Genomic DNA, 24,606 nt, shown 5'->3' with positions numbered 1-24,606 from the left:
ATTGCCCTTGCATTTTTGGGTCACTTGAATCCTCTATAGAACTAATGTGTATTCTAGAATGACCATGGCAAGTCTGACATTGACACAGAGAAGGAACATTTTATGGCTGGTAACGCTGATTTCACAGCCTGCCAGGCAAGAGTCTTACTTACACACTCCTAGACCTGGACCTGCTTATCTCCCTTTCCTGTTGTGGGCAGCCTGCAGATTCTAGAGCGAGATCTGTACACAGATATGAAGAGCAGTGCTTGAAGAACCAGATGCCTGGCTGCTAATGCATCAGGAGACCTGGGCTTGCTGAAAATTAGGAGGAAATGTGCTCTCGTCAAAACATGCTTTTAAAAAACTGTACTTAATGTGTGGAAATATTGCCTTATAGCAGATTTTTTTCCCCCTCAAGTACAAATACCATTGAGCTTTGATTGCAAGCAAGCTTGAAGATTTCTCTGTGCTTCCAAGAGCCATAGGACATGATTTCATGAAATGCAGTGAAAAGTTGTGGTCTAGAATTTAAGATCATCACCAAGCCTTGCGTTGGTAGGATTTTTAGAGTCTAAATTTCATAGCATCACTCTTAACGAGGTGATTTTGGTGATGAAACAGTTTCTGCAAGGAGATTGTACTAACCACAGTTTAAAAGGAAATCTGCCTTAGCAACAAGGAGAAAATTATGCAATGTGTCAAAATTTTTTGTTTTTTCTCATTGGCTGTTAGCATGCATGCATGTGTATTCAACAAGGCAAGGATATAATTGAACATTTCATTCCAGTAAGTCAGCTGTGTACATTGCTCAGTGAATGGGGACTACATGTAGAAAATTCTCAAGTGGAGAGATTGGGCTGTAAACGTTACCAAGGATTGCTTAATCACAGATGGGTTCTTAGAATCATGATTCTCCATAGATGTTGTGATAGTCAAATATAAACAAATCATTAGTAAAAGTAATAAAAATAAGTAATTAGTCATGCTTTGGATCTGGATCTAATGATGTGATTTTTTTTTCCCCCACCCTCCCCCTATCTTATTTTTCCCAGTAGGTTGGGACAGTTGGAACTCTGCCATTGTCCAACATGCTGCGATTCGGTCGCTCACCCACCTTTTCGATAGGATTTCATGTGTTAGCCATGGTGGCTCTCTTGTTTTCCCACATGGACCATATAAGCGCTGAGGCAGAAATGAAAGGAGAAGGCAATGAAACCAGCGAGTGTACTGGCTCCTATTACTGTAAGAAAGGGGTGATTTTACCCATTTGGGAGCCCCAAGACCCTTCCTTTGGGGACAAAATTGCTAGAGCGACTGTATATTTCGTGGCCATGGTCTACATGTTTCTCGGAGTCTCTATCATTGCCGACCGATTCATGTCCTCTATAGAAGTCATCACGTCTCAAGAAAAAGAAATCACCATAAAGAAACCCAATGGAGAGACCACCAAGACAACTGTGAGGATCTGGAATGAGACGGTGTCCAACCTGACCTTGATGGCCCTGGGATCTTCAGCTCCAGAGATTCTCCTTTCAGTAATTGAGGTGTGTGGCCATAACTTCAATGCAGGAGACCTCGGTCCTAGCACCATTGTGGGGAGTGCCGCATTCAATATGTTCATCATTATTGCACTTTGTGTTTACGTCGTCCCAGATGGGGAGACAAGGAAGATTAAGCATTTGCGTGTGTTCTTTGTGACAGCAGCCTGGAGCATCTTTGCCTATACCTGGCTTTACATCATTTTGTCTGTCATCTCTCCTGGGGTCGTGGAGGTCTGGGAAGGTTTGCTTACTTTCTTCTTCTTTCCCATCTGTGTTGTGTTCGCTTGGGTGGCAGATAGGAGGCTTCTGTTTTACAAGTATGTCTACAAGAGGTACCGGGCTGGCAAGCAGAGGGGAATGATTATTGAACATGAAGGAGACAGGCCATCTTCCAAGACAGAAATTGAGATGGATGGGAAAGTGGTCAATTCCCACGTTGACAGTTTCTTAGATGGTGCTCTAGTTCTGGAAGTCGATGAGAGGGACCAAGATGATGAAGAAGCCAGGCGAGAAATGGCTAGGATTTTGAAGGAACTCAAACAGAAGCATCCGGAGAAGGAAATAGAGCAATTAATAGAATTGGCCAACTACCAAGTCTTAAGTCAGCAGCAAAAAAGTCGAGCATTCTACCGAATTCAAGCTACCCGCCTGATGACCGGGGCGGGCAACATTTTAAAGAGGCATGCAGCTGACCAAGCCAGGAAGGCCGTCAGCATGCACGAGGTCAACACGGAAGTGGCTGAAAATGACCCTGTCAGTAAGATCTTCTTTGAACAAGGAACATATCAGTGTCTGGAGAACTGTGGTACAGTAGCCCTGACCATTATCCGCAGAGGTGGTGATTTGACCAACACTGTGTTTGTTGACTTCAGAACAGAGGATGGCACAGCCAATGCCGGGTCTGATTACGAATTTACTGAAGGAACTGTGGTCTTTAAGCCTGGTGAGACCCAGAAGGAAATCAGAGTTGGCATCATCGATGATGACATCTTTGAGGAAGATGAGAATTTCCTTGTGCATCTCAGCAATGTCAAAGTATCTTCTGAAACCTCGGAAGATGGCATCCTGGAAGTCAATCATGTCTCTACACTTGCTTGCCTGGGATCTCCCTCCACTGCCACCGTGACTATTTTTGATGATGACCACGCAGGCATCTTTACTTTTGAGGAACCTGTGACTCACGTGAGTGAGAGCATTGGCATCATGGAGGTGAAAGTATTGAGAACATCTGGAGCACGCGGAAATGTTATCGTTCCCTATAAAACCATTGAAGGGACCGCCAGAGGCGGAGGGGAGGACTTTGAGGACACGTGCGGAGAGCTCGAGTTCCAGAACGACGAAATTGTGTAAGTCCTTTTTTTATACCTATGTGTGTGGTTGAGTGCGTTTGTGGATGTGCGAATGTGTGCGTGTTTTTTTAAAAACTAAATGGCGAAGAATGGAATAGTTACTAACAAGACGACTTTCAAAATATCGAAATATCCTAGCTTCTAGCTCCTGTACCACTGATCAATATACTGTATACCCAGAGATCCTAATTTGATTTTATTTTTACTTTTGTACTTTTACAGTTTTTAAGTACATTTATAGTTTTTAAGTAGATTTATAGAATGAGTCTTCTGACAGAATGTATCCAAGCACTTATGATGGGTTGAAAAATTTGTATTCTATCTTGATCACGTAATATACACACAGAAAGGGAACATTGAAAACATCACATTATGTCCTAACTTCATTACTGAGTACAAATTGGGAAAGCCCAAAAAAGAAACATCCCTGAAAAGAATTGCCTGGCTACCAGGGCTGGCTGAAATGATTTCTGCTGCTTTTATCTGACACTGTTTTTGTGATTATATAATGTTTCTGCTTAAATGCTAATGCTTAATTATGACTTAATGACCAATCCTGCCTTTTCAGTTTTATGCCAATGGGGAAGGTCATTTAGCTCTTATTTAGTTCCAGTCTGATTTTACTTTACATGATTAAACAAACCCTTTTACCCTACTGGTGTAGGGATGGGGAGAGAAGTAAGATTCTGTCCAAGCGTCCGAGTTGACAGGGAGCAGGTCAGAGAAAAAAAAGTGGGGAGCAATTTACTTTTCCTATTGGCACTTTACAGTGACATTTGCCAACACTGTAACACAGAATGGCTGGTTGTGCGATAATTATTCCAAAGACAGCTGCTGTTTACAGAGCTTTTCCTCCTTCCTTGCCGAGGGCCAGGGGCATTGCATTCACCAAAAGCAAACCAGAAAATGTGACTCGATGAGCAGTATCCAAGCTGGAAGGACGAAAGGAAACTATTTATAATATCTGCAGTGCAAAAAAAGGACATTCCAATGAATAATTATGTTGGTGGAATCATTGGCAACTTAGGAATTTCAGGAGAAACAATATAAAATATAGTTTGTTCTCAAAATAGTTAACTCTTGTGTAAATGGCATGTGATATATCAAATGACCGGTGCATCCTCTCCAAGATGAAATTTCTTCTACAATAAGTAAAGGGAAAACAAAAACGAAGGGAGTGGATGGGCAGAGGAAACAGATTTTTCTGAAAGAGGCTTCCAATATCTTTCACCTCTTTGACGTTGTTGTATAGAGATGGACAGTTAGTGTGATATCACAGTGAAATCAAGCAAAGAGAGATAATAGCCATCTTCGGATGTGTATGTGGGGAGAGCTTTTGTTGAATATCTATTTTACACTGGTTCTTATGTTGTTAATGTTCCACTTAGCGAGATGTGTTTTGTTGGGACAAATATTTTACTGAAATATAGTAATATAATAGCAAATGAATATACTGCACACCCAAGGAAGGATTTTCCCAAAGCCCTGTGTTGAATGTGATCCTGCCCACATTAGCACATAAACTTTATTTCTTTGCTAGGAATTCTTGCTCATTCCATTTTATAATCATTTCAATTATTGAACCCTCTTGTATTTGATATACTTTTACATGGATTACAAGTGATATTGCATGTTGTTAAAGGAATATTGCATGTTATTAAATGAACTCACAAGGGTAGCTCTTAAATATGACCAAATTAGTGTTTTGTTTTATTTACTCATTTTACTTAGGGTGTTTTCTCAAGAAAATGTGATCTTGCTTTCTCCTGAGAATACTGGCTCTCTACTTGTTCGAGAGGCAGACTTTCCCATCCAGGACTTCTACCAAAGCATAAATAAATAACTTCCTTTTGGGCACAGTGTAGTAGAAGATGAAGAAGGAAAAAAAGAGACAGTGATTTGATGGTATAATTTATTCTGTCAAGCTCCATTTCAAACATTCAGCCTGTGCCATTTAATTGATTTAATTCTTGCTAAGGAAGGAATATTGCCAAATTTCAGCTTTAGAATTTTAGATACCTTGTGAAAGCTGGTAAGAATTGGTGGAATTATCAGCATCTCTGTATATGTGTTCTTAGGCATATTCTAGATCAACGGACAGTTCCTAGTTTTATAAAATTCTTCCTAAATTTTATTTGCTAAGTTGAAATATGAAATTTTAGCAATGGCAAAACATTTTATTTATAAGTGAAATGAAATTACAGCCCTACATTTTTCTCTTCTTTCTAGAATTTTAATTTTAAGGAGTTTTCATCTTAATGTTATAGAGTTTTACTACTGACGAGGTTTGTAGATGGTTAATCAGTCTATTGCTTGAATAAATTTATTGCAGTGCCTGGGACTTAGCCTTAGGCTAGGCACCAAGGATTCAGACAGAATGCTTTTAGAAAAACATAATATTATCAAGATCCCTTACTCTTTCTTGTTATGGATCATTTTTCCTTTGGTAGTTTCCAATGCCAGGTCCACACAGTCAGATCCAAGTGAAAGAGAGTTTGTCATCATGCAGTCTAGTTGAACTATGTAGACACAACTCAATTCATCTTTAAAAATGAATTTATATTTCATCCAATTTGTTACTCTTGAGAGATGACTTTCTCAAAAATCTAAAATACATAGTTGGGACTATTGACGCCACTGAACTTTATTAGATACTTAAAAAAAATTTTTTTTTTTTGTTTAATGATGTGCATGAACCCAGAATTTATGATTCTTTCCAGAGCATCATAAAGAGATTCCTGGAAAAGCCTGGATTTAAAGTATATCTAATTTTAAGAAGCCATTAACCAAGGTAGAAATAGGGTCCAATCTGATCAAAGATGGAGATCAAGAGGCAGTCAGGTTTACTGATTCATAGGTTTTAAGAACAAGATAGATTCCTAATCTTTGACCTCATATTTAGTGTAGAAGTCTCTTAAGTATATAAAATAAACATGTCTGTACCTATTCATTCATATTTTTATGTAAATGAGTTGAATTATTTCAACATGACCTTTTTTAAGATCAAAATCCATATTTGAGGAAAATACCTGTAAGTGGAAAGTGGTGTTTGTAGTCTCTAATAAAATGTATTCTCGGCAAAACATTTGAAAACTACAATGCAAAAACTCATTAAATAGATATAATTAACAGTTAGCACATGCTTTTGTATAAACTCAATCAGTGACAAATACTAAACCCATGCCAGCTGATCTTGACTTTCATTCAACAGGGAATTCTGTCTAATGTTAACAGCTAATAAAAAATAAATGAAGAATATGCTAATTTGATTTGTGGTTTGGTAGGTGACATCCACAGATTTGAAGTGCTACTAATGTTTGTTCTTTAATGATGCTAGTTTAGTGGTAATAATTATTACAAAATGTTGTTTGGTTTTTCAAGGTCTAACGTTAGCTTGACTGTTCTGGAAAATGTTAAGGTTAATTAACTAGTGTAGATACAAATCAAATTTAATTACTTAGTTATAGCCCAGCAATAATGTCATTTTGGGAAGATTACTCAAAAGATCATGAGCATTTACTGTTATACATTTAAAATTCAAAGTTGGAAAACAAAGAATGTAGGTTGGAAAATTTACATAACATCTTGCTTAGCAAATCATTTTACTGGGAGTTTCTAGCCATAATTTGTTAAGCAATGGATCTGTCCAGAATTAATTTAGCTTTAAAGACTATTACATTTTCAAGTTTGACTGTAACTTCATTAACTCTAGCACATACAATATGCAAGACATCTCAACAAATACAGCTTTTGGATGCAAAATATTTACATCACTTTTTTGGAAAAATACATGGAAAAGAAATTTTTAGTATTATATAGGTTTTATGGAATTATTATTATATTCTATGGAAAATAAGTACTTTGTTTTTGCTATTTATATTACTAGTATTCTTTTCTTGCTCTATAGAATCCCAAGAAATAAAGACCTAGCTATATGAGATAGCAATTCAATTCTGAGAGTAGAACAGATATGTAATACTAGAAGGCAATCAGCTATAAAAAAATGAAAAAAAATTACGAAAATTTGAAATGATCAGAACAAGAATAATAATGTGTGTTTGGGGGAATCCGAAATGATGAAAAAAACTAGAGAATGTAGTATTAGACAAGAAAGACTGTTAGCACATATTACCTAGAATCCAACATATTCAAGATTTACTTTGTGGCAGAAGAATTTTATCTGCATCATTTAGCCTATTAAAATGATGGAAGCATGATATTTTACAGTGACATAAAGTTTTCCTGTGTAATGTAAGAAATTTAGATGGAATAATTTTAGGGTTTTAATGGACTTCTGCTTTGGTGGATTATCTTTTCAGTCTGGAATATTTCTCTCTTCTTAGAAGCAAACCACATGTAGTATCATCTGAAAATCTAAATTATAACTGCAAGAAATGTTTTTATAAATGTATATGTTTTCATGAATGCATAACTATTATAAAAAATAAGACAGGGTAAGAGCCAAAAAAAATTACAAGTTCTAATTCACTGCTGCAGGGAGCCTAAATTGATTATGTGCCAAAGGGTTGTTTACCATGTCAATCAGATTGCTATGTTTGCTGTTGTAATCTCATTTTCCCACTGCTGATTAGAGTTTGGGGTTATGATATAGTTATGTAAAGAAGTTTTATCTTAGCAAATGAGGAGATGTCATAGTTTAGACACACTGAAGTGTTTAAAGTATGGATTCCTTTCTGAGTCATCATTCAAGGCTATCACGTAGGGGGCTGTTTGTTTCTCTGGTTCAGGGTTAGAGAAGAATTTATATAACAATCAGTCTGCACATACTTATTAAGCTCTTGATTTGCATTCAGCGCTGGGCTAATCATTATGAAGGAAACAGAAGAAATATTCTCCAAATACTCTAAAATGGGAGATAATGAGATAACATATTTTGTTAAGTACAAACATCATTACAAAGATAAGGTATAAGTTGTAGGAGAAGCCTTAATTTAGGGCAAAATATTTGCATATGCTGGAAGCACGATTGGATAGAAAAATGTGATGTGCATTTTAAGATGGAATCATAACTTGGTAAACCTGAGTGTGTGGACATTTTCAATAAATAAGATGGTTCTCAATATTAATGAAAGACTCAGTGACCATTCATTTTCTTTAGTGGGATTTTATTTTTTTAATTGAAGTATAGTTGATTTACAATGTTGTGTTGATTTCTGCTGTATAACAAAGTGATTCAGTTATACATATATATATATATATATATATATATATATATATATATATATATACATTCTTGTTTATATTCTTTTCCATCATGGTTTATCCCAGGATATTGAATATAATTCCCTGTGCTACACAGTAGGACCTTGTTGCTTATCCATTCTGTATATACTGGTTTGCGTCTGCTAACCCCAAACTCCCCCTCCATCCCTCCCCAACAACTCCCTCCCCCTTGGCAACCATCAGTCTGTTCGCTATGTCTGTGAATCTGTTTCTGTTTCGTAGATAAGTTCATTTGTGTCATATTTTAGATTGCACATGTAAGTGATATTATATGGTATTTGTCTTTCTCTGACTTACTTCATTTAGTATGATAATCTCTAGGTCCATCCATGTTGCTGCAAATGGCATTATTTCATTTAATGGGATTTTAAGTCATTATGAGGGCATTTAACTTAATCTGAGTATATTATCCCTTTAAGCCAATCACAGAAGACCAATACTGCATGATTCTACTTATATGAGATATCTAAAATAGATAGGAGATATCACTCAGAGAAGCAAAGAGCAGAATTGTGGTTGCCGGCGGAAAGGGAAGGGAAAACGGGGAGTTGTTAACCAACTGGTATAAAGTTTCAGTAATGCAAAACGAGTAAGTTCTAGAAGTCTGCCGTACAGCCTTGTACCTGTAGTTAACAATATTGTGCTGTACTCTTAAAAATCTGTTAAGAAGGTAGATCTCGTCAAATGTTTTTTACTACAGTAACGTAAAAATTAAAAATTGTTAAATGAAAAAATACCTGTTCTACTTTAAAAAAAAAGCTTACGTGCTCGCCCCTCTATATCTCATTGCGTCTTAGAGTTTCTAAGCAAACTTTACAAGATTTCTAGTAAAATGTTGCCAGTATTTTCTTTTGCACTTAGTGAATTAGTCCTTGGTCTCTAGAAATGCTTTTGACTTCCTTTAATTCTATAGCCACTGGAGCAGCCCTTAACCCACTTTGCCTCCCCAACTCCCTCCATCTTCTCGGCGTTACCAGTGTACAACCATCATCTTGGTAGAACCCAAGCAGATGTCACATCAAACTGTGAAGTGGGAAGAGATTTTCTTTGGTTTTCCTTCCTGAGGACACTGGTAACCCGTGGAAGGAGATTTAAGCGTGCTTAATTCTTTTGAATGGAGCCACCTTGAGGGTATAACACCTATAATGGGGTTATATTTGTTGTTACACGGCTCTGTCCTTGTTAGCCGAGGTGTAGAAAGTTGTCAATGGGTTACAATATCTTGAGAACCATAGAGGTTTTCCTATAAAGTATCTTGGTCATGTTCTGTCATGGTTACTGAAATCTGCTCACTGGAGATTCATTCTTTGGGATAGGAAAGCTGTTAGGCCCCTGTTACATTGTAAATGCCATGCAACTCTTAAGGGTTATCCTTGCAACAGTAGAATAGAAGTGGCTCTGGGCCAGGAGGCAGGAAAGAAGGAAAGGACAGCCAAATGCAAGGTGGGTCCGTGGCACTAGAGATCTTCATCACTGGCTTGGGTGAGCAAGCTGAGGGGACTCCTGTGGAAGGTGTCAATGGAACCAACCAGCAGCTAGTGGGGTTTTGCTGCCAGCTTCCCACAATGCCTTGCACTCTCTGTCCTGGGAGTGGGGAAGTCCAGAAAGTCCTGGAAGGGAAAACAAGTGGTAAACAATATGGGCAGAATTAAAGGAAATCTCCTCCTTTGCTTCCTCTCCTGGCTTGACAGACTGCCTACGTAATACCAGATCTATTTGCCAAAGGTTGAGCCATCCAGAGCTCATTCTTTTTACAGGCCTATACAGCCGTCTTGTTGTAAAGCCAGGCGAAATAAACAATGCCTTTTCATTTCCTGCCTTTCTCCCCAGGACTCGTGCTCTACATGACATTTTCTTTCCCTCTTACAGTGTCTCTACAGGGTCAGATAGGGGAATAGGCATTGTGTTCTCTGTGACAGTTTAAGATATGCAGGCAAGGGACAAAAACAGCCAGAAGCAGAAATCAGGGAAATTTCACTCTGCCTGGTAATTCAGATACTAATGACAAACCTGGAATATTTTATTTCTAGATACAATTTTTTAAGCTTAGGTAAGAGAGATCCTGAGTGCTGGGTACCCTTGAAGCCCTGGGGTGACCCTTGAAACCAAGACCACCCGGCTTGTCCATGTTAGACTTTCTGAGATAAAAGGTGGACTTAGGAGGAGCTCTCAACTTGGCTTCCATACCCAGGATTGGAGCTCTACCTTTGTCCCCTACTAGCTTTGTAACTTTCAGCAAATTACTTAAGCTCTGAGTCAGTCTCCTCACCTGTAAAATGAGGATGATGGTGGTAAAGGTGGTGATGGTATTGGTAATTGTGGTGATGGTGGTAGTGGTGATAATGGCAGTGATACTGGAGCTGGTGGTGATGGTGGTGGTGGTGGTGATGATAATGATACTGGTGGTTGTGGTCGTGGTGGTATTGGAGGTTGTGGTTTCGGATGATGGTGATGGTGGTGGTAGTGGTGCGGATGGTGGTGGAGGTGGTGAAGGTGATGGTGGTGATGATAATGATACTGATGGTTGTGGTGGTGGTGGTATTAGAGGTTGTGGTTTTGGATATGGTGGTGGTGATGGTGGTGGTAGTGGTGCAGATGGTGATGAGGGTGGTGGTGGTGATAATGGCAGTGATACTGGAGCTGGTGGTGATGGTGGTGGTAGTGGTGTATGTAGGTGATGGTGGTGGTGGTGGTGATAATGATACTGGTGGTTGTGGTCGTGGTGGTATTAGAGGTTGTGGTTTTGGATATGGTGGTGGTGATGGTGGTGGTAGTTGTGCAGGTGGTGATGATGGTGGTGGTGGTGATAATGGTGGTGTTGGAGGTGGTGGTTTTGGAAGTGATGGTGATGTGCGAAGCGACAGTGGTGGCGGAGATGGTACTAAGACGTATTGAGAGCCAGGTTTCATGCTCTTTTCCTTACAATATTCATTTGATTTAATCCTCACAACTGTGTTAGTTAGGTGCTATTTTGCAGATGAAGAAATTGAGGCTTAGAGAGTAACTAACTTTCTTTGGGTCACACAGCTAATAGGGGAAGATCTAGAATTTAGCAGTAGGACCGCCTGACTGTAAAGGCTACATTGCCTCCTCTGGGCTGTTCTCCCCTCCCCTCAAGTGGCTTTCATAGGTGAGATGGGGACAAGCAAGCAGGTCATGGTGCTGTGACCCTGACTACATGTGGTCATGCAGCTCCGAAGATGAGAAACTAGAGCAGTCATGTATCTTTTCTGGAGTTCTTGAACAGCATTGCCCCTGACACTCCATCAACCTAGAAGAGCCATGATGAACTGAGTTTGAGAAGCAAGAAAAACTCTAAATCCCTCCATGTACCTGACCTGCCCAAATTATTGTCTATTCTCTTCTCTCTCACAGTATTTATTTCCTCTTTTCCTAAAGAGTAAAGAAACTCTATTAATAGCTTTCTGTCATTGCCTGCACTGGCTCTGTAATGTTTAACTTCTTTATATGGCTGAACAGTGAATGCAGCTTTTCTCCATTCTTAAAATAGTAGTTTCTTGGTCTTTCCTTTTTGTATATTACAAGACAGTGTAAAGTAGTGATGACCCAGCGTACCAGAGGATGCTTGTTACCTTGTGTCAGCACTGCCACTAAGTTTAAGGAGTTATAATCTGTGACCCTGGAGGTCATTAACAGTAAGAATTCTTGGTTAGGAGGTTTTCCTAGAGGAAGGGACCCACATGGCAGTTCAACGGATACAAACCTACCCACAGCAAATGGAATTTTCAGCAGCTTTTTCAAAAGTCCAATTCCAAGTCACTCTTGCTTTTGACCTACATTCTTTCTAGGGCCCAAGAACAACAACAAAACCACTTCGAACTAAAGTCAGATGACTGTCCAAAGACAGCCTGTATACACTTTATACAAACTAAGTATTCAGGTGTGTCTGTAACTCATTTGCTTTCAAGTAAAGTTTTATTTTATTTTTTAAACTTTTGCAGGTGAATTATTGGTCTGTTTGGAGTAAATTCACTGCCAATATGTTTATACATGTAACTAATTATAACATTTAACAGAAGCCCCCAACTCTTCCCTTTCAACAGAGAACTTTCCTCTCTCACACACACACATTTATTATTTACCAAGATAAGGGTGGGAAAGCAAGATTAAGTCCTATTAACATAGAGTTTAATTTTTAGGGCACAATAAAACAAAAACAATTCCCAAAGGACAGCTTTCATTCTAGCACGTTAAACGTTGCAATCTTAACTTGACACCATGTTTAAAACGAGCTATCCTGTTTAATTTGTAGAAAGAGAAGGGGAGAGGATAGAGAGACGAGGGAGAAGGAGGAGAGAGAGAGAGAGGTGGAGGCAGGGAGAGTAGGAAAAGGGTGGGAGTAGACAGAGAAAGAGGGAAGAGGGAAGGAGGAAGGCAGGCAGAGGGACAGAGACAGAGGCAGAGAGTATACAGCCCTGATTAGATTTCGGCTGTTACTAAAATGAAGCGAAGCCTGGAATTAGTTCAGATTCTTGCTCAAGCAAACAAACGAAAGGCAGTCTAAGAGTAAGAAAAGAGACGTGGGATTCTCTCAAACTGCTGCTTTATTAAAAATAGATAGCGACTTTGTCCTTGGAGTCAAATGTACATACAGTTAGTTGCCTGAGTATATGCTTGAGGAGCCAGAGGAAGCTGGTGGGATCCAGTAGGGCTGGTACCCACTCCACTGATGCGTGCCTTCAGCAGATGTTTTATGAATACCCTCCTGTGTCAAGTCCCTTGTAAGATGCTGGGACAAGAGTGGTGACTAGGACATGGCCCCTGCCATGGAGAACCTCACGCTCTGCTTGAGGCGGTAGCTGTACAGATATCCAGTCCTACAGCGACGTGGCTGTAGCACAGCCCGACGCCTCTCCGTGCCATCCTGCCTTCCTTGGCCCCATCCTCACAGTGCCTTTTGATGGGGCTTTTGCCACTGCTGTTTAGGCTGAGAAGGAATGACGCTGAGCTGTCAGCAAGGCTGCTGGCAGAAGCAGCCACACGGTGCGCCTGCGCTTCCCCAGAAGAGAGCCACGATGCTGCCTCTCCCTCCCCGTCCTGCTCCCCCAGGTGGCTCCTGTCACCATTTGGCTGCCCTCTCAGACAGAGACCAGAAGAGTAGAGACTGGGAACAATTCAGATCTCGTTCATTGTTCATAGCCATCGTGAACTCAGAGGGATGTGAAGTAGGGAAAGGTGGCAGCATTGGCTTTGAACCTGAGCAGCTGCCTGCCTTCAACTTTGTTTCCTAATCCTGTGCATTGCGAGGGGAAGCGGATGTTAGTCATGTCTGAGTCTTTCCTCTAAATGGTATGAATTTATTGAGCATAAACAACAAGGCTAATACAGACATTGGAGCCACCTAGCCAGGAATTCAATCAGCTGGGGCTTAATGCCTTCAGGGTCCCAGACTCAGGTAGCTCAGCATCGCAGAATATCTGGACACGGCGTTGCAGGAGGATGGACAGATTACCAAGGCAAGAAAGTAAACTGCAGGGGTCCTTTTTGAGTTGTTAATATGGAAGAAGAACTCTATATGGGTGAGTTCTGGCATGGTTTAAGTCCATGTGTTATAGGAAGTGATTCATCTGACCTACACAAAGTCTAATAGGATGGTAGAATATTAAGAGTATTAATATAATACTAATACAATAAATATAAACACAAGTATAGCTATAAATATAAAAGTAGATATAATAAAATTATAATATTAAGTCTTCATTTACCTGACAACATCTAGGGTTAAAATATCCTGCACAAATTAGTTGTTTGAATAACTGAAGCATATTCTATAGTTTGAATTCTTTTAGGAAAGGAACATCTTTCTTAATAGCCCATGACTTCCATAGCCATTGTGAACTATATTCTCTTAAATGGATGTGTTTTTATTTGGTTGTTAATAATCAGTTCTCACATAGGAAATCCTTGGGATATTTTGAGGTGGATCTGGGTCTTTGGTCTTACAGTAAAGTTTTCCACTCTTTAAGTCTACTGAGTTTTGAGTCCTTGTTATATATATATATATATATATATATATATATATATATATATATATATATATATATATATATATATATATATACACATACACACACACACACACATGTATATATATTCCCTTTTTTACAGTTAGGCTGTCACTGTGCCTAACTCTGCTATGTTCATTTAAAATTTGTTGCTTCCCTAACTTGCACACAGAATGAGAGTGAATGGTAGGTATTCATTATGGACACAAAATGACAGTCTTCAGAAGTGAAGGTCTTAGCACTTTCCTTAGTGGATGGTCTTTGTGACAGTTGTCGCAGCTACCCAGAGCCATCATCTGCGGTAGTATAATGATTGAGAATAGTGATTGTGGGCCACACTAGCCGGGGCTTAAATCCTTGCTCTGTCACTCATCAACTGCATAGATTCATACATTTTCAACCTCTCTGTGTTTCAGTTTCATCATCTGTAGAATGAGGATAATAGAACCTATTTCAAAGGATTAAATCCAGTTAGCCCATACCTGCAATATAGTAAGGACTCAGTAAATGTTAGGTGCTATCCTTGTAGCCTTTAGTTACTTTCCAGCTGGTTATTTATGGAATTCTAAGATAGGCTTGCTGGGAATTAGGCAGAGGGATTTCTTCTCTTCCTTTTCTTAAGACACACACACTACGGAGTTTTGTGACTGTGTGTGTGGTGCATGTGTGTGTACCTTGTGTGTGTGCACATGTGCTTGTGTTTAGGGGAGGGGAACTCAAGGCAGTTAGTTGTCTCTACTAGCCTAGTAAAAATGATAGCTACAGAAAATGATCAAAAGTATAAGATGCAGCCCAGAGTATACCCTGTCAGCAAAATCATAATTTTGGTGGAGGGTGGGAGGGAAGCAAGATAAAATATGGAGACCAGAGAACTAGGGCTAGTAGAGAACACAGGAGGGGTCAGAGATCAGACTTTTTCCTTTTACATAACACTATGCTATTTACAAGGTTCCTATGTGTCTATTTCATCTTCACACCAATCCTTTGAGGCATTAGTGCATTTATTTTAGGGCAGAGAGAGTTCCACAGTGATGGATACATAGTAGGAGCTCAACAAATCATTTTGAAAAGATAGTAGAAAGAAAGGGGGAAGCAACAAAACTTTTACACATGAGAAAATGTAAGTTCAGAGAATGAGATGAATTGTAATAAATAGCAGAGCCCAAACTGGAAACCAAGTAGTATATTGACACCTCATTTGGTGTTCTTGACCTTACACCAAGTGGTTGGTTGTTGGGTCTAGTACTTACCGTACATCTCTTTCATATGCTATCATCAAGTCAAACTCTGGAGAAGCTGCCTAGCTGAGTACCCACTCTCATTCCCACTAAGTTTTCATGGCAATTATTTCTTTTATTATCCTTCTGAAGAGTATTTTAGCAAGATTCCACTTCGATTAAATTGTTTGGCCAAGGAGGGGAAAAGTGTTGCATTTTGATTCTTTGTGCTCTGCATCTCCTTGCCTCAGGAGTATCTAGGATGATGATGTAAATATGCCTGAGAAGTTTTTGTGAGATCAGTCGAGTTACTAAGAGTTAGAGTTGGGTGGCGGATTATGATAGAAATAATAAGAATAATAATATGCTGTATTGAAGTAGTGGAATGTCCACTTCTATTATGATTGCTGTGAAATGAAATTCCTCACGTGACAATGCCAGGATAGTATTCTTAGTCTTACCCCAGAATACACAGGTCCTTGGACTTGGGTGATTCCTTTTACGTCAATGTTAATAATGCTGCCTTAAAAGAAACTGGTTACATTAGCAACTTACCCATGGAGCCTCATCACGCCTGGCATGCTGCTTTTGTCCACATTGTCTAAACTTATCTTTATTCCTTACCAATTCTGTTTCTTGCATCCATCCGTGTATTAATCAACCAGTTAATTCAGCAGAAATGTATTAACTTCTTAACTGTGGCTTTTGTGCTTAATCTAGAGACTTGAAGATGATTGAGAGTCCCTTTTTTCCAAGCTTAAATTTTAGTAGAAAAAAGAACAACAATTATAACACAATAATTATAACAATAATTCTAACATAGTGATATAATCATGATGATAGAGACAAAGTGCCTTGGGAGTTCAGTAACTCTTGGTCTGCAGTTGTACTAGATTAATTTTTCTTCTTTCCTGTCTTTTTCTTTTTCTTTTTAAAATAATAATCCCCAAACATATTTGTTACAAAAAGTTGAATCCTCTTGGTAACTGTGAAAAATATGGTGAAATCTCATCTGAACTCTCTGAAAATGATAATCAGTTTTTTCACAATTACGACCATACAGGATATTCACAGCATATTGACTGATTCCAGGATGGAAAATAATCCCTAAATAAGCATGATTTGTCTAAATTTGTATACGTGTTAGACAGATGGGGGCATCACATATATGCAAGAAGAATTTATTGTAATATATATACTAAATCTTCATACAAGAAGAATTTATTGGTATGATAAATTCAGTGAGCAAACATATTACTCTGAATTCAGATGCACATTCTAATTCAACTCAATATCTAACACAGTATTTAAATCTGTGTCAGGAAGGAAATAAAAGCCCTTTAAGGATGGCTTTTTCACTGTTTTTGTTTTAAATACATTGCTCTAAACACGTTTTTTTAAACTTTTACCTTTAAATTTTTGGCAGAACTAATCCTAACGTTTGTTTTAAAGCCAATTAGACTTTGTATTAGACTGAATATTAAGAAATAAAACTCGATTATGTTTTCCTTAGTTTAGCTCCCAATCCCCAGTGATGTCTCTTTGGATAGTCCCCCCAAAGTTCCTATTCTTCTTTCCTGTTAAAGTCTGTCGCATTGAAGTCAGTGACAAGATGCAGAACTGGGAGAATCTTCTTTGCATTATTTTAAGAAGTTGTCAAATGTCAATAGTCTAAGACAGTTTAAAATGCTGATTTATGGAAACGACCTCACTTTGCCCACTGAGAGAAAAGTTGGTAAACTAAAATTTGTATTCTGGGTCCTTCATCTTTTTGATCTATTGATACCTTTCTCTACTGGAAAATGTAATGCTTAGGGGAAAGCTGGATTTTGATGACTTTTCTCCCTGCTAGGAGGATCTAAGTAATAAAATAAATAAAGAGTAAAATTCAGGAGACAAAATGGAATGCAGAAGGAAACCCATGTTCACATGTGTGAATCTGAGTCCTCAGACCCAGCTCTACCACTAACCAGACCAGCAGCTTTGGGCAAGTCATTTCATTTCTCTGAGCTTCAGTTTTTTGTAAACTCAGTTTTCTGTAAAATCAGAGTTGCAGTAAATGATATACACATTTTCTTCCATTTCAAAAGAAATGGTTGCTGTCCTTTTGAGAGAAGACATTTTAAAATATCATGTAACACTGAGTAAGATTTACAGTCAAGTATGAGGAAACTTGATTTGTAGTTCTTTTTGATTTTTAATCACTCTGTGCCTTAGTTTTCTTGGTGTAGTCATTTACAAAAAAGAAACACATTGAAAGACAACAAGTAACATAAAAACCAAATAAGAAGCTTAAATCCTTTCTTAGGGAGTCTTGATAAGTTCTGAATTTGCCAAATCATATACATCCACTGGATCGATCTGTTAAAATGGTACAATGTCTCATTTAAATCGACATTCCTGTCACTGCGTATTAGGGTAACCGTGTAATTTATTGTCCCTATCGGAGCACTTTTTCTAGTAAAGGGGGGCACTATTAATAATTATGCAGTTGTAATAATTAGGAAGTATGGCATAGTTACCCTAATTTTAACCACTCTCTATGTGCGTGCCGTTTCAGAAAAGTAGAGATTGCGTTTCTACTAAAGACAATTGTAATGAGAGCAATAGTCATCAGAACGGAAAGACTTTGTATTTGATGTTTCTGTCTGCTTCACTTACCCACATCCTATCCATTTTTTCCCCAAGGAAGCTATTCAAAAATCATCTAATGCAACTTGGCTGGTAAACACATCTGCTGGAATGCAGACAGATATGAGGGATTAATTAGATTAGAGGCAATGGAAGAGGGAATCCATTATGCCCAAACCACAACTCCGGTGGTTTGCTAGTCAAACCACATTGACAGGTTTCCTTTTTATTTTTTGTATGGATTAAACAATTGATTTTTTCTTCTCCGTCTTCAGGGAAATTGTAGAAGCAGATCTGTGGGATTGTAAGTATAGTGTTGTCTGGAGCGCTCAAAAAGTTACCAATTATGTCTTTATTTAAGAAAAAAAAAAAAGGATCTCTGAAGTCCCTTCCAGCTTTCAAATGTAATTATTCAGCAGCATTACACCCTCCTGAGACTCTGTGACCATGTCTTACCTTATATGTCCTTCGACCTGATTGGCCAAGCCTAGAGAAATGCTTGGTGAGCTTCTTTAGGCTATCCCCATCATTCTTCATGCATTCCATGGATACTCCTCTGGGCCCTGTCCTTACATACTCTTCCATTCCCTCCTACAACAACTATCTGAGCCAGATGGTCCAGGCTCTTTGGTATCTAGATGACACAGATCCATCTGTGTCTTTCTTCCCCAATGTTACCATCTGCAAAGGGCTTTCTTGCATTGATTCCTGCTGTCTTGTTATAAATCATTTTCTTCTTTTTTTAACCTGTAGTGTTCCTTTCAGGATGGCCATGTAGGAGTAGAAAGAAAAATATATTGATCTCTAGGCATAAGCCAGTTCCTTCCAATCAAGTTAACTCTCTGTTTTCTATAGTACGTATGTTGACTCATCATAAAGTTGTGACAAATGAGGCTTATTTATTGATTTATAAAAAAGGGAAAAGGTATTGCAAAATTACCTGAACAGTGAATAAACTTCCAAGAGACTAAAACAAGTCCTTGTTTAAGCATAAGAGTGGATGGAAGAGAAAAATATTTGAAGAATTCAGTATTTAAATTAATGAAGTGATGGGTAATTATAGATAAGTCAAGGCAAGAACAATAGAGAATTTAGCCCAGGGAAAAATCAATCAGGCAAATACAGAATCAGAATTATTAGACCTGGAAATATCCTTTAGTAAAAAATAAATCTGAGAGTTTTAATTCACCACACTCATGTTACTCAGCAGAATATACAGGAAACATTATGCAGTGGTCCCAGTGTGCTGGGCACACATCAGTCACACCATCACATTAAAACACACCTGGTTGCTACATCTCATGTAGAACTCTCTATATAGATGCAGGCATGTACAGATGTTTACTTCCCCACAGTCTACCTGTCTCAGTGGCTAGAACCTCAACAGTTCCCAGAGCTTTGGTCTCAATATTGGATATTGTTTTTTAACAAAATCAACACCTAAAATAAAAGGCAGCAAAGAATGCAGTTTCAGTCATTAGTAGCTCTGTAATCACTTTGATTTGTGTTTCATTTTATAAACTACTCGACAGGCATGAGCAATATTTTTACATTAGGGAAATCAAGGTTTTAGTTTTCTGTTTCTAAATTGTTCTTACAATTAAGGTGCAATTTAAACATTAGGTTATTTCTCTTGCATACTTCTTATACATTTCCTTTTTCAATTAGTATAAAATATGAGACTCAAGAAAGGAATTTTCTGAGCAGCTGTTAGGTGGTAAATCAATCTGTATAATTCAGGTACTACCTAGTGAAACACTTCACCAGGTGCCTGCAACGGGTCAGCTTATCGTTCATGAGAACATAGGCGTCCTCTTTTATTTACATCTATTACACTTTTACCTACGTACCCAGGGATTAGTAAATACCTGCCTTATAAACAAAGAAAATTGGAATAAAACTTCTTGACACACATTACACCTTTGTATACCTTTGAGTTCCTACTTAAAGGATGTTGATTTAGGTTTATCATGCTGTGCAGTAATATTATATGTAATAAAGCCTCAAAAAAGCTATGACATGAGTGTTTTCATGTGATATGAAACTCACATGGTATTTAGAGAGAAGGTGTAAAGTAAATCAATGCTAGTAACATCTGAATTCTTCCAGACTTTTTCTTTATTAATAAAAAAAAAAGGGATCTGTTTGTAAAGATTCTTAAAATAGATAATTTTAAAGATCAAAAATGATAGCCAGAAAAAAAAATCCCTCTAAATTAGACTCTAACTTTTCAGGGGGTACTTAAATGGAATTAGTAACAGCAGAAGTTTTCAATAGTTTTCATCTATAGTAAAATTGTGTTTATGTCTTTCTAGTTGATATTATCATGATAATACTCTATATTTTTATTATTGTGACTGCCTTATATCTTTGCAGTTTTAGCAGCTTTGGTTTTGTGGACATTATATTTGTCAGTGAATTTAACAGGAATTTTTGAAATCAATAAGATTACCTGTGCTGTCTTTGATCTATGCAGGCAATAGTGCCTAAGAAGCATATTTTTAGCAAGGAAACAGTCTGAATATCCTTGCTGTTAAAGGAGTGCTCCCTTCCTATGGTCAAGAAATAGCTTCAAGTAAGGGTGCACACCCCCTCCAAGGCAGTGTTAAATTTATAGCAATGAGCGCTATAACTAGATAATTTTTCTCAGACTTTAGTCCAGTGCCTTATGTACTGTAAATGGATGTAAATAATGTACTGCCCCTCTATGTTAAACAGGCTTTGCATTTTCAGAAGTAACACATTCGTGAAAACTAGTTACATAGGGTAAATTAAATACACTTCGTATACCACCAGAATCACAAGCCATCTCACCCACAGGATTATTCAGCTTCATAGATGAGAGTCACAGTTGTAGGAGATTGCTTTCTCCATGACATTAATATGTTCTGACACATCCCTAAGCCACCTATATAGTATGAATAGTAGAGCATGGTCCTGAAGAACATGTGTCTGGAGTCAGATGATTTGTTTCATATCCTAGCTCAGATGTTTATTTGGAAGGTAATGTTGGGCTGGTTGTTTAATGTCTCCCTGCCCCAGTTTTCTCACCTATTAAACAGGATAAATAGCTCCACATCAAAGATTTTTATGAGAAGTAAATGAGATGATATATGTAAAAAGGTGAGAACCATGTCTGCCACGTGGTAAAAACTCAATCCATGTTGACCATTACTAAGATACTGACTTTAAAATAGCTTAGGTGTCTGTAAAAAAATCATGTACCCAATATAAAATATTTTCAAAAGATAAGGAGAAAATTGTAAGTAACCTCGCAAACCAGAGATAATTACCCTTTACCTTTTAGTATATATAATCTTTGTTTTGCTCTCTCTTTTGCTTTGTAGGTATGTGTTTAAAATATTCCTTATATAAATAAAATTCTTTAAAATAAAATCTTAATAGTTGAATAATATTCTATTATATAAATACAGTTTACTTAGTGAGGCCCCTATTATTGGATTTTGTTTTGATTTTTTTTTTTTTTTTTTACAAGTGTTTACATATAAACAATGAATGCCATAGTGAACATTTTGGAAAAAAAAATCTTGGTGGACACTTAGTTCTTTAAGTTAAATCCTTAAATTAGAAGAAATAGACCAACATATATAGTCATATGAAGGCTCTTAGTAACTTTTACCAAGTTATTTTAGGAGGATCTGTACCAATTTACATATCTAATATCTGTGCATAATTTTCTGATGAGATTGATTATTTATTAGAAAATCTTATCTGTACTTATATATAGAAGTGCTTCCCTTAAAAATTTTTTGCTAATATTTATTGTCTACTATGTGCAAAATACTGTGCCAGCCATTCTCATACATTAAATTTGTTACCTTTGAAGTGTTCCTGGATTCCAAAATACCATTATTCTTCAAAGTCCTTCTTGTATTCCTCTTTTGAAATTATCTTCAGAGCCATAGATAACATCTATTTTAAAAAGTACTTATATACACTACCAAATGTAAAATAGATAGCTAGTGGGAAGCAGCCACATAGCACAGGGAGATCAGCTCAGTGCTTTGTGACCACCTAGAGGCGTGGGATAGGGAGGGTGGGAGGGAGGGAGACGCAAGAGGGAAGAGATGTGGGAACATATGTATATGTATAACTGATTCACTTTGTTATAAAGCAGAAAGTAACACACCATTGTAAAGCAATTATACTCCAATAAAGATGTTAAAAAAAAAAATAAAAAGGTTTCATATGGCATTATCTTTCTGATCATTCACATTATTTAAAAGTCTTAGTGCCAAATAACTTTAGTCTGGTTCCAAAATCAAATACAATCTAAAAAAATAATTATTTTTCAAAATAATTTATTAAGCTTGCAGCTGTATTGCAATATTACAGAATGGCCACCGTTCTTGGGGTCAGAAACCTCAGTTTGAATCTCATTTGCTGCCTTTGTGGGCATAGCTAGTTTAGTTATATGTTCTTAAGACTCAGTTTCTTTTTCTATAAGAAAATATTTCTTAAAGTGCTGTGATCAGTATCATGAGATATGTAAAAATGCTTTGTTAATAAAATGGTATTGATAATATTGTTATTGTCAAATATTAAAGATAATTTATAGGTGATTTCAAAGAGTGAGAGGACGTGGAAAATGGCATGTTAGAATTATGATGATGACTATATTATAGGGTAGGAAAATCTCGCAATTCTATTTTTTCACCACTATTTCTGCAAATAGATATCTGCTAAGTTTTAATCTTTCCTGTAAGGCTCATAAATCTTCAACTATTGATAGACTATATAAGCCTCTTTTATTAGTCACCATGTAGATAGCTTTTAAAGCAAACCAAGTGAAATTACTTTCAGTGTTATCCCTAGTATGCTATGTTGGTTTCATCCTTATTTGGCCAGTGACAAGTCCAATTGAAAGGTTTTGCTGGAATTCCTGAAAAATGGGATAATTTAGTGTTCTGATGTTCTGATTTCTCGTTACATCATTTCAGTGCCCTTAGAGGGGTACTATAATAATCTAACAAACCATATCTAAGATTTATTGCCTGAAGCTTTAGTGAAAAGAGGCATGCATGGGAAAGCCCCATAATGTACTGAAAAGTTAAACCAGAAAGTTTGTATTTTATAGGTTTCCTCTAGTATTTGCTCCTGGAGGTTGCCCCCTCTCTTCTTTTTCTTTTCTTTCTTTGTCCTCCTTTTTAGTCTTCTCACTCTTAGCCCATGGTTGCTTCTACTCACGGGGCTATTTTTACATTGCTCACAGCACCCCATTTTTGGTGGTGAAGGGATGGGAATAGGGCCTAACAGCTAATGAATAAATTAGCAGCTTCATTGGTTGGTTGATAGGCAAAGTAGGAACAAGGGGTCCATATGCATATGACTACATTCTCACTACCACTCCTGCCCTTTAGAATGAGAATGCCAACCTTTGGACAATATGGCACCGGGATGCATAATTTCCACTGTGTTCTGTGCAAGATGATTCAATTGTAATTACTTCCAAAAACCTGAGTATTTTGTTTCTCCTCTTTCCACTCTCCAGCCTCATTATTTGCCACGCCTCAAACTCTTTTCTATTCAGCAAGCTAGATGATGGTTGGAGTTTGTACTGTAAGAATTAGCGTATTCTAAATTGATGACCACATACCCACTCTTGAGAAGCTGAAGCTCTGATGTGGTATTGTGTATGTGTGTGTTTCTGAAGGTTTGTGAATTTAAAACTCTCTGCAGGGGTTCAAATTCATTTCTGGCCAGCAGCTGGCTTTGGACAATTTTGAAGCAGGAGTTCTTGACAAAGAGCCTAAGACTCCATTATCTTTTGGCTACGAAGCAGGTCAAAAACCCTGATTTCTCTGTTGTCTCCAAGTGTATTTCTGAAGCCTGAATCTGCAGAATTATTTTCCCAAAAGAAAAAAAAAAACAGAATATACCCCTGTTAAAAAAATATGATTGAGCGCTTATAGGTGGTATTTCATTCAACTAATAGGCCATTTAAAATGAGATCCAGAAGCTGAACCAGTGTGACTATTTCAGCAAGATTTGTTCTCTCTGAGGAAAGTACCTTGCATTCTTGGCTCGTGGTCTCAAAAATAGGAAGAATTTTGCAGGCCTTTCTTGAATTGGTATTTTGCAATCATATCAAAAGTTATGTTTAAGTATAATCACTTACTCTGATTTAGAGCATGTTATATAATTATAACATATTTCATTCCTGTGAGTTGCAGTTAAGTGACCAAGGAAAATTTGGGTTTTTTTAAGGCTTCCTAAGGCTATAAATTATTTTCCTATATTAATGTCTTTTAACTGAATACCGTAGTTCCGATTTTCTCCAATGCTGTATCTTTCAGCATAGCAGAATTGGTCAAGCCCAAGAGACAAATAATTTATATTGCTGAACCCTGATCAAGCTCATGAAGTGTAGAGTCTCTCCAAAATACGGGCCTTTAGTGCTGTGTCTTACCACTCTTGTGAGCACGAAGGCATGCTTCAGTGTGCAGCGGTTTGTTAATTAGCAGCTCTGTCACTGCCCTTTCTGTTCCCAGCTGGGCCACCTACTTGTCACTACCTTGTTTCCCAATGCTAAGTGCTGTCTATTTTAGCCCAGATTCAGGCAGTTGAATTATGTTTTATTGTGTCCTTTGCATGA

General features: G+C 37.7%; 1 protein-coding gene across 15 annotated transcripts in view; it reads left to right on the top strand.

The window, feature by feature from the left end:
• SLC8A1 (solute carrier family 8 member A1) overlaps positions 1 to 24,606 on the top strand; it is a 350,778-nt gene that overhangs the window by 19,774 nt on the left and 306,398 nt on the right. For 9 of the 15 annotated variants that reach the window (XM_061168618.1, XM_061168616.1, XM_061168615.1 and 6 more), the window contains exon 2: positions 1,035 to 2,869. In XM_061168618.1, the coding sequence (XP_061024601.1) occupies positions 1,071 to 2,869 (1,799 nt within the window). In that variant the 5' untranslated portion in view covers positions 1,035 to 1,070. Of the gene's footprint in view, positions 1 to 1,034; positions 2,870 to 24,606 lie in introns of those variants that run through there. The other 6 variants (XM_061168619.1, XM_061168609.1, XM_061168611.1 and 3 more) reach the window with 2 other exon arrangements.

The sequence above is a fragment of the Eubalaena glacialis genome, chromosome 14, assembly GCF_028564815.1.
Source record: "Eubalaena glacialis isolate mEubGla1 chromosome 14, mEubGla1.1.hap2.+ XY, whole genome shotgun sequence".
Taxonomy (NCBI): Eukaryota; Metazoa; Chordata; class Mammalia; order Artiodactyla; family Balaenidae; genus Eubalaena; species Eubalaena glacialis.
Note: the sequence above shows the minus strand (reverse complement) of the source record. Positions and strands in the feature narration are given on the sequence as shown.